General features: G+C 47.8%; 1 protein-coding gene across 1 annotated transcript in view; it reads left to right on the forward strand.

Annotated features, from left to right (window-relative positions):
• NTSR1 (neurotensin receptor 1) overlaps positions 1 to 10,349 on the forward strand; it is a 59,521-nt gene extending 49,172 nt beyond the window's left edge. Inside the window, exons 3-4 of the mRNA XM_074604878.1 lie at positions 4,455 to 4,545; positions 7,567 to 10,349. Coding sequence (XP_074460979.1) covers positions 4,455 to 4,545; positions 7,567 to 7,816 — 341 coding nt within the window. The 3' untranslated portion in view covers positions 7,817 to 10,349. The remainder of the gene's footprint in view (positions 1 to 4,454; positions 4,546 to 7,566) is intronic.
• Positions 10,350 to 11,875: the final 1,526 nt, after the last annotated feature.

Consider the following 11,875-nt stretch of genomic DNA (forward strand, 5'->3'; position numbering starts at 1 on the left):
GATCTTTAAGATCCCTTCCAAACCCAACCATTCTATGAATGTATGGAGCGTGCATTCCTTGGGCAGTGTTGGAGACACACGGCGCTGATGAGCTGAAATGCAGGAAAAGGCTGAGAGCTGATGTTCAGATGGGTCGGTACTTACCCAAAGAGCTCCTGCCTTTGCTTAGAAATCACAGCGCGCTGTTCCCCAGCTGTATGCGTTTCAGCTCCCCTTGAAATGCAGAGAAAAAGAAAGAAATTGGCCAAAATGATCTGAGCAAAACTATCAAGGAAGGATGGTTCTGAGCTTCTCTGGAGGTCTAAGCAACAGCCGAGGTGGTTAAAAGAGGGAGCAGCATCTCTTCTCTCCCTCTCCTGGAGTGAAAGGAGGAGAGGATGGAGGGATGCCCTCAGCGAGGGCTACTCCAGAGCCACAGGGCTGTGACTCAGCACAGTTCCAGAGAGGACAGAAGAGTTGAATTGAGGGGGAAAACACCAGCCAAGTGCTTTGCACTGCAGCAGATCCCTGGGGTCCCGCGTGAGTCGGCAGTGGTGGCACGTTACCCATCGCCATCCCGGTGCTCCAAGTCACGCTGAGCCTCAGATGGTCCCAAATAGGGATGGGGGGCTGAAAACCCCTCCCAAGCATGGCTCCCGTGCTCAGTCAATCCACCCACCGAGCAGCCGCCGTGGTCTTTTTACACACATGGATCTGTTGCTCCGTGCTCACGCTAACCCAACATGAGTTTTTCGAGACGTTGGCCCTGGAGAAGGGCTGTCTCCCAGCCTCAGCCACAGGATACGCACAAGGTAAAATAAAATACACAGTGCAATCTAATATAATTTAACTTCCAGGATTGCTTCCACATCCAGTTTAGTTTGAAAATCAAGACTGGCACAGTTTAAATCTTCTTTTGCACAATGAAAAAGCTGTCATTCAAAATTCATGTTTCCCTCTGCAGGATTTCCCGTGCGATAAACAAACAAGGGCTCGTCCTGCACCGCTCCTCCTTCCTCTCTCCCCTTCTCCCTTGGGATGCGCTTCAAACAGGCAGAGAATACAGCCATTGTATAGAAATACAAATAGAAAGGCACAGGATGGAATAATTCAGGTTTTAATACACATTTAAATTTGGAGTTTGATTTAGAAGGGAAAAGAAGATGCAGCCCGGTGGAAGGACCATTCCCCAGCACACGAGGGTCGGGGTCCCCTCTCCGCTCCCCAGCCCTGGGCTGCTCCGCAGGTTTGATGCCTTATTTGCTCAAATGGGGGAAATATGAGAATTTCATGGAGCGGCCCTGCTCCTGTTAAAACTGCCTTGAATTAATTAGAAGTGAGGGATGGGTCTGGTTTGTTTATAGTTCAAAAAATAGAGGCGGGAAATCTCCAACCTCACAAACACCATCCTGGACAGTCGCCCCCATCACACATTGGGTCGAATCCTTCCTCTGCGGTGCTCAGCTCCAGCAGGCCGACCTTGACCCACCAAAGAAACCCCTGCGTCAAGCCTTTGATAATGGAGGACACCTCCTAGGAGCTGATAAAAATTGTAAAAACTCATTACAGCAGCCACTTTTCCCAGCATTTGTTTGACAGCTCATCCCTTTTGATAAGCATGTGCTCGGGGAGGCACAAGACAGCAGCTAACGGCACCAGGTGTCTTGGCAAAAAGGACGCTTTTTGTTCTGTATTAGGCGAAAGTTAACACGTTCCCGCGGTTCATATTCATCCCTGGGGAGGGGACCCAACAGGGCAGGATGGCCACCCTAAATCTGCTTGATCCTTTGCATGATAAAATTGAAACATACGGATTAAGGGTGACAAATGCAGGTCAGGGTCTCCTAATCTGCGCGGCAGAGGCTGGTGGCACAGACCCGCACAGCGTGGTACCCAGCTGGGACTTCCACATCAGACCGTCAGTGTCTCCAGTGCACTCAGCTATGTGTTTAATAGAGTTTTAATTGCAGAGTGATTGCGTGTGATATGGCAGAATTACCACAGATTACTTAATTGACTGTTCGTTTGCTGAAGTCAAGCAGATTCTTCTCTCAATATGTGTTTTTGCTGCTCTAGATCCCTGCCTCCGTGGTATTTGGCATGGCATTGTCTGAGCAACAGAAGCAGAGATCCTTTACAGGGAGAAAACCACTTCCATTTAACGTGTTGGTAAATTTAACAGGCAGATGTGCGGGACTCCTGCAATTGGCTGTAGAAAGAATCCCGATCCTGCTGTTCTTAAAGAGCGGCATGCAGGGTAACAGCTGGGAAGTGCCAGTGCACGGACCGTTTCCGCAAAAATTATGATGTGCACAAATGAAGTTGTGTTGGGAGCCATTTGAGAAGCTGCTTTCACAGCCTGAAAATCCAGCGAATCCTGTACAGGCACTGGGAAAGCAGATGGAGTGGAGCTGTGATCTTGGCCCGTTCCCTCTGGCCCGATGCTGATGGATGGAGGGGGAGAGGCTGGAGAGCATCGCTTCTCCTCCGGCCCCTGGGAGGGATCTCCTGGGGAGCCGCGGGTGGAGGGCTCCATGCCGGGCAAACCAAAGGTCCATCTGACAGACAAATTCATTTCTGGAGGTGGCCAAAAGCAGGTGCCCAGGAATGTGAACGAGCAAGGCAGGCATCCAGCGCTCCCGCCGAGCTTCCCGGTGGACCTCCCCACTTCTCCTGTGCCACGTGTCATTCAGGGGCTGTCCCCACCGACGTCCCAGCAAAGCTCCTCGGGGCAGGATCAGACACAGGTCAAACTCATTCACTTGATGGCGCCTGAAGAGCTGCAGGCCGTCGAGTGATGTATTACCTCTGCAATTACAATGGCCATATAGCAGCCAAAAATATTCAGATTGAAATAATGAATTCGCTTGGACAAGAGAATAAAAACAGAGCCTCCAGCCTTCTTTCCAAAACACGTCCCTTCAGTTGCCTAAAACTTTATTGAATAAATGGCTTTTGCAGCATTCCTGGAAGACGCTCTCATACGCCGTGCAGGCTGATGCAAAAAGAATATAACCGTCTCCCTCGTTAGTTATGTGTTTAATAAGAGAGATCGCACATGGAGTTGAAGTAAGGCAGTATGGAGCTGGACACCAGGAATTATTTAATTTCTGTACAAATCAGGCAGTGACGCTGCTAGTGATGACACCCACAAAAATAGGGCACACTTCACTCGCCACTCGGCTGCTGAAGCCTCCTCCGTGCCTCTTGGCTGAGTAACGGTGATGGGGAGATGCCACCACAGCCAGACTTGCTCCTGCTGGACCGCGTTTTTCAAGGGAAACACATCTCCTGCATATCTCCCCTATGAGCTACGGCATAGTCCCCATGGGATGACAGCATCTGGGTTTGGGTCATATCCACATAAATATTCCCAGGCCCAAGGCAGAAGGAAAAGCAGCCTTTGCCTCCATGTGCCGAATCCGCATTGCACTGGCCGCGCGTGGCTCCGTAAGAGAGCTTTGCTGCTTCCGAGCCCTTTGCAGGTCACATAAAGGACAAGAGTGATGCGGCCCTTATTCTCTGTAGAGCGAATTTGGGATAAAAAATTAACATAATTATTTTATTTAGCCTTGATTTTCTTTTTGTCTTTTATTGTGTTATGTTTTAACTGAGATTTCTTTATTTCCTGCTAGGATTCTGCCAGAATCCCATCATTTCATACAGAGGTTGAAATGCATATCACAAAAGGAAACAAATCTTTCCCTCGATTGCCTGATATATCTACTTTTTAATCAAGATTGACGAAAGTACTCTACCAGCAGCATTTTTATCGTTCAGAGTTGTTGCATTTTATTTTCCATTGTTTGACGTCCCTGGGCTAGAATCTGGAAAGGAAAAAAAAAAACATATCGTCTTTCTCTCCTTACCCTTTAATTAGTCGTTTTTGTTATGGCAATGTCCGGACCCAAACCTCCTGTAATCACTGTCTCAGGTATTGCACAAGCGCCGAACCAAAGGCCAAGCCCGGCTCCTGGGGCTGTTTAATGACCCCAGCTCCGTGGGGACTGCGGCCAGTGGCTCCGCGTAACAAACTAATGGGATTAGCGTGTTCCTGGCTCCCTGTCTACCTGGATGAAAAACACACGCTGACCGTCTCTGCCAGTGCTTCGAACAAAACACCCGGTGCCACAAGGGCATGAAACACAAGGACAGATGCCAATACAGTTTTATTTAAGCCAGCGTCTGAACGAGGCACCAGCGCTCCTTCATCCGTGTCGTACCGTCTCCTGTTTGTAGTCTCCCTGCCCCCCCGCTTATTGCTATTTTCCATTACTTCTGTTATGCTTGTTTTTACCGACATTTGCAGGCTGGTAGTCCCTCAGGGTTATTAATTTTGCACAACGGCAATAAAAGAACAAAGTGGGGCGTTCGGAAAAGAGTTTGTAGCCATAAACACCGCACAGACAGGTGCCTTTTTCACCCCCGATGAAGGATTGCTCACGAAAATAACGGGCTTTTTTCATGCCTTGCAGGTGCTGTGGTGATTGCCTTCGTGGTCTGCTGGCTCCCTTATCACATTCGGCGCCTCATGTTCTGCTACGTCCCCTCCAGTCACTGGACAGAGTGAGTCACGAGGCGGGGGACGAGGTCCCCCCCTGCCAGGACGGGGCTGTCAGGGCACCCACTGGGGGATGGAGGTGGGGATCTGGGCAGGGATCTGGGAGCAAAGGTGTTCTCCACGCGAGGGGTTAAAGCCTCAGCCTCCTAATTGTTGTTTTGATCTTTTCTTTTGGATTTGTTACCATGTTTGCCAGACAAATTAAGAATCCTAGTTGTATCATCTCGTTATGGTTTGAGGAACCCACAACAACTTATTGGCGTTTAGACAATTACTCTGTTGCCTGATGACCACTCCCAGCACAGGAAGGGGAATCAGGAAAAACAAGGAAACCCAGGGGTTGAAATATAAATAGATTTAGTAGATTAAGACTAAGTAATTAATATTAATAGTACTAAAGAATGAGTATGTAAGATATACAAGGACTATCCCCAGCCCATTCCCCAGCAGAAGCCGTGCACTCCCCGCAGGGACAGCCAACGTGGGACCCTGCCAGCGCTGCGGCTCCGGGAGGGAGGGGAGGGCTCAGGGCTCCAGCACCGGGGCGAGGAGCGCTCTGGACCGCAGCCGTCATAGGGTAGGGAGAAATCCTCATCAAACCTTCTAATTTACATTGAATGTGACGTTCACGGTATGAAACAATCCTGTTGGCATTTTGGGTCAAGTGCCCGGGTCTCGCTCCTCCTCATCCCCATACCCGGTGAGCTCCAACACCGAGACCTTGAAACCCGCATCCCATAGCTGGCCATAAAGTAAATATTTTCACAAATTCAGACACTAGAGTCTTCTAAAAATGCACTTTTCTCTAGCATTAGAAGAGACCTTATTGAAAAGCGAAAGTACTGAAAGAGGAATGAATCCTGTGTCGCCCAAACTCCCGAGGACACGCCGAACTCCCCCAGATGTGGGTGGAGGCAGCATTAGCTTGAGCCGAGACGCAGCAGCGTGGCCTTCCTTCTCCTGTGGCTGCCACCACAGCCTCCCCCCCGTTAACAGCGGCGATGGATATTCGCCCCTGACAGTCCTTGATGAAATGGCGTTGGGACAGGGGGGTTTGATACATCCGAAGTGGATTGCTGTCTCCGTGGCGGAGATATCGATCACCGGCCCAAAGACGGAGCAGCTCCCGTCAACACACAGTTTAGCTCCCCGATGGCACGTTTCCTTAGTGACAGCAGAGATTACACAGGTGGGGAAATAGCTGTGCTGCCTACTGAGTCTGGGGCAGGTTATTTACTGGGGTTTGCAGGGAGTGGATCAACATTAAATACCAGCAGTTGCCGCTGATGAGAAAAACGTCCAGATTCTCAGAGAATGCAGGGATAATTGCACGCCGACGCTGAACGCACGTGCGCCGTTCACAGATGTGCAAGGGCACACAAAATGCTCCGTGCAGCCTTTCTGCCGCGTCGGGCCAGGTTCCTCTGCAGAGCAGCCACAGAACTCATTATTCATTTTAAACAGGAGGCAATTAAGCATTAATGTTGTCTGGGGATATACACCCAGGTAGCCTGAGACGCCGGGAGATGTTCTCAGTGAAAAACACGTCTTTCCTCCCCATGGTGTTCCATCCCTCTTCTCTCTGGGACTGGCTGTTTTTCCTGCAATGAACAGGAAAAGAAAAAGCTACAGTACCAGAGCAACTATGAGACATTAAAATTTCATAACCTCCAAGCACAAAAAGAAATAGTAATTTACAATATAGCAGTCTACTGAATGGAATTGTACATCCATCCGTAGTAAAACCCAAAACCTCTCTTCAATCGGGAAAACAGAGCTCTAGGCGCACGCTGGGACAAACTGTTGTTTGCTTTCCTGTATGAAAAGCACTTAAAGCAGCAATCATTTATGTAACGACTGCGTTTGCTTTGAGCAAGAGGGGTAGAGAAGTCTGTCTGCAGTTAGTGTGAATTTATGCATGGTGGTTGCATTCGCATTTAATTTATTTTTTTCTTCTTTTAAAAGCCATGAGCGATTTTAGGAAAACACTGAGTTCACAGGCATATTGTGAATGGTGAGCTATCAGTATGGTAGCTAATCAAGAGCTCGCAGCACCTTGACGTGTTCATTTATAAATGCATGTGCCTGCCCCTGAAGAAGAGAAATTTTTGCTATATTAATTCCTCACAACTCTATAGAGAAACTCTCTTTGTAAGAGCTGGATGGGCCATGCGGTACTTGGCAGTGCGGAGGGGCTGTGGAGGGATTGGTGATGTACTCCAGCACACGTCTATTCATCTTCTGCTAGACAGTGCTCAGACTAACGAAAAGGTCTGCAATTTCCACTGAGATAAATACTCCTGGGGAACATCTTCCTGAAAATGCGACCCGTGTTGTTTATAAACCCTTTATCAGCTTGGAGCTGTTGATCTCCATTGTCCCAAGGAAAGATACTTCCATAAGAAAAAAAAAAATGAAAAAAATTAATAAGGATTTTCAACAAATTCTAGTTGAAAACATCACATTGTGATGGTCGGGATATGTTTCGAATGCATGCTATCACCAACTTGCCGCAGAATAGCGAGTGCTATCCCAGATTACAGACAAATCCCAAGGCAGGGACCCACCGAATGAGCTGATGCAGCTCTCGCTGCCGGGGGGAGGAGGGACCTGCATCTGTTACCGGATCTTGGCTCTTCTGCAGGCTTTGTAGACCAGAACTGCAGCCAGAAAAGTCAAGCTAATGTATATGCATGACACGGAAACAAATTTCCATCTGGCTTCTCATTTTCAAGCATGTCTATTTTCAAAAGATAAAATGAACATACGAGGTAAATATCACATCCAGACCCAGGGCATAAATAAGTTTTTAACTGTTAGTGATTGGGGTAGACCTTTGTAGAGACACTTGACCTGCTCTTGGCCAGTCCCAGTTGAAAACAGAGATGTTTTCTGGTGGCTCACGCACCATTGGTCAGCTCATGTCCCGAGAAAGGTTAGCTCATGTTTTTCTCACCCTTGTGGCTTTGAATTATTTCAGCTCTCCACACTCTATTTAGATTTTTATCTTTCATCTGTCCTTGCAGTTTCCTTTTCAACTTCTACCACTACTTCTACATGCTGACAAACGTCCTCTTCTACGTCAGTTCGGCAATCAACCCCATCCTCTACAACCTGGTGTCTGCAAACTTCCGACAGATCTTCCTCTCCACACTCACACTCCTGTGCCTGCCATGGAGGAAGAAGAAGAAGCGACTGGCCTTCACCAGGAAATCCAACAGCATCTCCAGCAACCACACATTTTCCAGCCAGGTCACAAGGGAAACTACATACTGAAGCCAAAGGAGGAAGGGAAGCGCGTTTCATGGTGGAGTCAAAACTTAGAGAGAGGCCTCTGTGACTTTCGTGCATGGTCTCCAAACTCACGTAACACAAGTGTGTTTAGCAAAGTCATTTTTGTTGGAAAAATAGGCTTTGTGTTGCCAGTAACTTTGAGGTTATTTTAAAGCATTGGCCTTGCCTCTTGTGAGTAATGTCTACACGTTTTGTAACTTCAGTCTGGCATAAATCCAGCTGCGGTGTTAACTGGGAAGCCAAAATATGTTAAACTTAGGCAAAACCATACTGCATTTCATCCTTTTCTCAGTGCAGAGATGCCATGTTCCCATCCAGGGGTTCGAGATCACGTCTCTTGGTGGCACCGAGCAGTCTGATGGGGAGAAAGCAGTTTTGAACAGAAAGGGATGTTTTTGGAGAATGGACATGCTCATCTATGGGATGTTCAATGAGTGAAAACTCAGGGAGCCAGATGGTTGTTTTAGAAATATGTCTAAATCATGATTAATGTGACCTAGGTGCTCAAGAGAGCCACTCTGGCTCCTTGAAATTAAATAACAACAGATGATGCCTTACCTAGATAGGGGTGGCTGTGGCCTGGGAAATGGGAGTCATCTTTTACCTTAGGGCATGTCTAGTGCCTGGCACAGTGAAGCCCCTCTCTCGCTGGTATTGGTACTGCAACACCAATACATTATAAAGTCTCTAGCAAAGAATGCAGAAACTGTGCCCAGCTGGAGCGCTGAAAATGAACAGAAACGGAAAATCTTACTGTTGCCGTACAGCCAAATGCTATTTTTTACCAGGGAGAACAGTTAGCTGCCCTGCATTGAGGTGAGAAAACTCCAGGCTGATGAGGGCTCCGGGCTGCTGAGATAAGAGCAACCTGCCCCAATTCTGTGGGACCTTCAGATTTTTCCCATTCTTATTCCCGTTTTACTTGTTTCCTCACCATTTTCACAAGGCTGATGTCTCATAGGTTATATAAGTTGCAGGCAGCAGGGCCTCTTGTTTTACCTTTTGTTTTATTTCTTTTTGCTACCAGACCTGTTGTCACACTGAGCTGCACACACAAATCTTCAGATAGTGTGGATGAAGAACACAAGAAGGTTTAAACTGGGGAGCCTTAGCTCTTAAACACCTCTTTTAAGGAGGCAGAGGAACAGAAACAAGACCTGAAAATTCTCTTTGAAATTTCTCAGCTGGCCAGGACAGGTAGCGCGAACTTTTCTCCCATATAGTTCCACCTCTTACAGCCCGCTATACGATGCAGCAAATTGCTCTAGAGCCTTTAGCACCAGAAGTCACAGGCCTCTGGGACAAGCTAAAGGGCTTTCCCTGCTGTCACATCACCAGGTGGTGACCTGCATGGAGCTGGAACCAACCAATCATCCTGTGCAACCTCTGCTGTGGTTTTGCTGGTGGTGACCTTGCGTCCCCTTTCCCACCACGCTTGACTGGGAGAGCAGGGCTTGCCTCTTTATGATGACAAACTAGAAGAGTCACTTGGCTCAATTCAGCTTTCTGGGCTTTGCCCGTACCCTCTCACTCTTCAGCTGACGAGCACACTTGGTACGTAACAGAAGTCTTGATGCTGGAGATGTGGATCTGGCCCCAGTCAACCCTCACACAATGATGGAGACCAGTTACTGACCCACTGGGTACCGCTGACTTCTGCTAGAGGTGTGGTATCCCATGGGTTAGGCCCTATGGGGCTCAGGGTGTAGAGAAAACACTTGTGGGGTGTTTGCTGTGAGTTTTGAGTGATAGCTATCTACTTCCAAGGCACTTATAACCTGGCAGTTGTACAGAGCTAGGTACCATGCTAGAGCGGGCTACCATCAGCCATGACCTCCAACCGCATCTACCAGGGATGGGAGATTATTTTAATGCCTAGTACAGAACCACTGCAAAAGAAAGGGCTCAAAATATTAGTGGGGGCTTTAGCTTCTTCTGATTCCGCCAAACTGCAAGCTCTGTCCTGTCATGCCTTCTTTTAATTTCTTGCCCTGGTTGTATCAAACAGAGGGCAGAGATTGTATTTGACAAAGCGCTTTTGTTGCTCATGCACAGTTGACTCCTCTTTGGCAAGAAAAACAGGTAATGGCACACACACCAACAAAAAAAATATCAAAAAGGAGACTGGTCTCTTTGGAAGGAAATCTGTGAGGAAGCAGCGATTGTTATCTATGTGCATGTTAGAAATGGCTTGGGCAGGTTGGAAGAAGAAGGTCTAGAAGACTTGTACATACTGCCCTGTTGAAAAGTCCAGGTATGATGAGCAGAGGAAGAGAAGTCTTAATGTCACACACTTAACATTGGCCTTCCAGGCAAGGGACTCTCAACGTTTCTGGAGAGGACCCAAATTTTTTAACTTCGCCTCTAAATCGAGTTAACAGCTGGGAGGCGGTTCCTGAAACCTCACACGGAAGCTGTAACTGTGCGTTGCTTTGACTTTCGGTAGGATTCAACATCCTGCGTGTCTCAGTTGCTTTGGAAATGTTAAACATTATTAATATACTTGTTCAACACCAACCTGCTGAAATGTGCTTGATTATCTTAGAAAACACTGTACGAAAACTGTTGTTTCACATAAAATGCTTGGCTTAGATTTTCCTTACTGAGATACACTGGCAGCTTGCAGAATATTTGATCGCAGCTCAGAGAAAGCGGTCGGTTTGGTTTTGATTTGACATGAAAATGGGAACAAGCTGGAGTAAAAATGAACTTATCATAAGCTCTTTCTGCAATGTTTATTGGGTCGAGTCCTGAAGAGCTGACTACCTGGGGGGATTTATCCAAGCGGTTCGCTGGCTTCTACACCTCCGTCCCTGCAGTTTCGCGCAGGAGCAGACCTGAGTCTATGGCCTTAATCTGAGATTGCAGCTCAAAGCTACCTCTTCCACGGGCCAAATCTGACTACGTTGAGCTGAAAAGTGTAGGTCACAGCTGATTTCATCCTCTTTCCCCTCCTCGCCTAGTTTTGCTATATTTGACCCAGAAATTTAGTTCCCTTGAGCACAAAGAATTGCGGATAACTCACTGCAAGACCCCATGGTTTTGCAAAGGAAAGCATGATCCTGTAGAGAAGAAAAAGGTACAAACTGCCCAGTCTATACCAGAAAAATGGTTCTTTCCATGCCTTTTAATGACTACTAACCCAACAAGGTTTAGCTTTAAACCTAATCAAGTGAAAGTGGCTTCTGCCATTAGAAAAAACGCGTAGTCCCATCCTTTGTATTCCTGTCTTGTCTGAACTCCCCGCTGGGGCAGAGAGGTGAGCGTTGGTGCGGCACGATGTTAATCTATGCAAATTTCCAGTAAGTGTTCTGAACTGTTTTGTTTTAACTAAAAAAAAAATCTGTTGAACCCACGGAGGTGAAGTGCTGCCGGAAGGATCCTGGGAAATTCCCATCCGAAGAGAGTCTATCTAGTGACCTCTTCAAATATCATTTTGAGGTTTCGTTTCTCTTCAAAGCGTTCTCGTCAGGGCCGTCCATTTGGCAGCGCGTGCAATCAGATTTACACGGTCTCTTTGGAAATTTCCCCCCAGACAGGACTTCCTCACTTTTCTCTTTTTTCGCAAAGCGCGCGAGACCTCGCTTCAAAAACTGAATGGCGGAGTGGTGTGAGGAGGGTTAGCGGGACACGTGCCGTACGCGTGACGATAGCAGGACCTTTTGCATTTATAGCATCGAACGTTTAGCGAAAGGCAGCCCCCAGGTGCGCTGTTGCTGCCGGCAGCTCCTGCTGCGGGTTTGAGCCCATCCTCTGCGCGGCTCCGTCGGTACCTGCCCTCGGGGAGGGCACGAGAGCCCTGGACCTTTCCCGTGCAACGCCACGAGTCTCAGTCCGGTACCTACCTGGTGGTGACGTTTGGTGGCTGCTTTAAACAACGCTGTATCTGCTTGAGCTCCGTCCGGTTGTTGACATTACAGCTCAACGAGTCCTTCTGCTCTCAGTCTGGATTCGTTTCGTAGGAAAACAGAAATCGCTAACCCAAAATTTCATGATGCTGTGTCCTGGCTGTGTGATCAAGAGCCCTTCCCCCCTTCCCCA

This window comes from Larus michahellis, chromosome 12, assembly GCF_964199755.1.
Source record: "Larus michahellis chromosome 12, bLarMic1.1, whole genome shotgun sequence".
NCBI lineage: Eukaryota > Metazoa > Chordata > Aves > Charadriiformes > Laridae > Larus > Larus michahellis.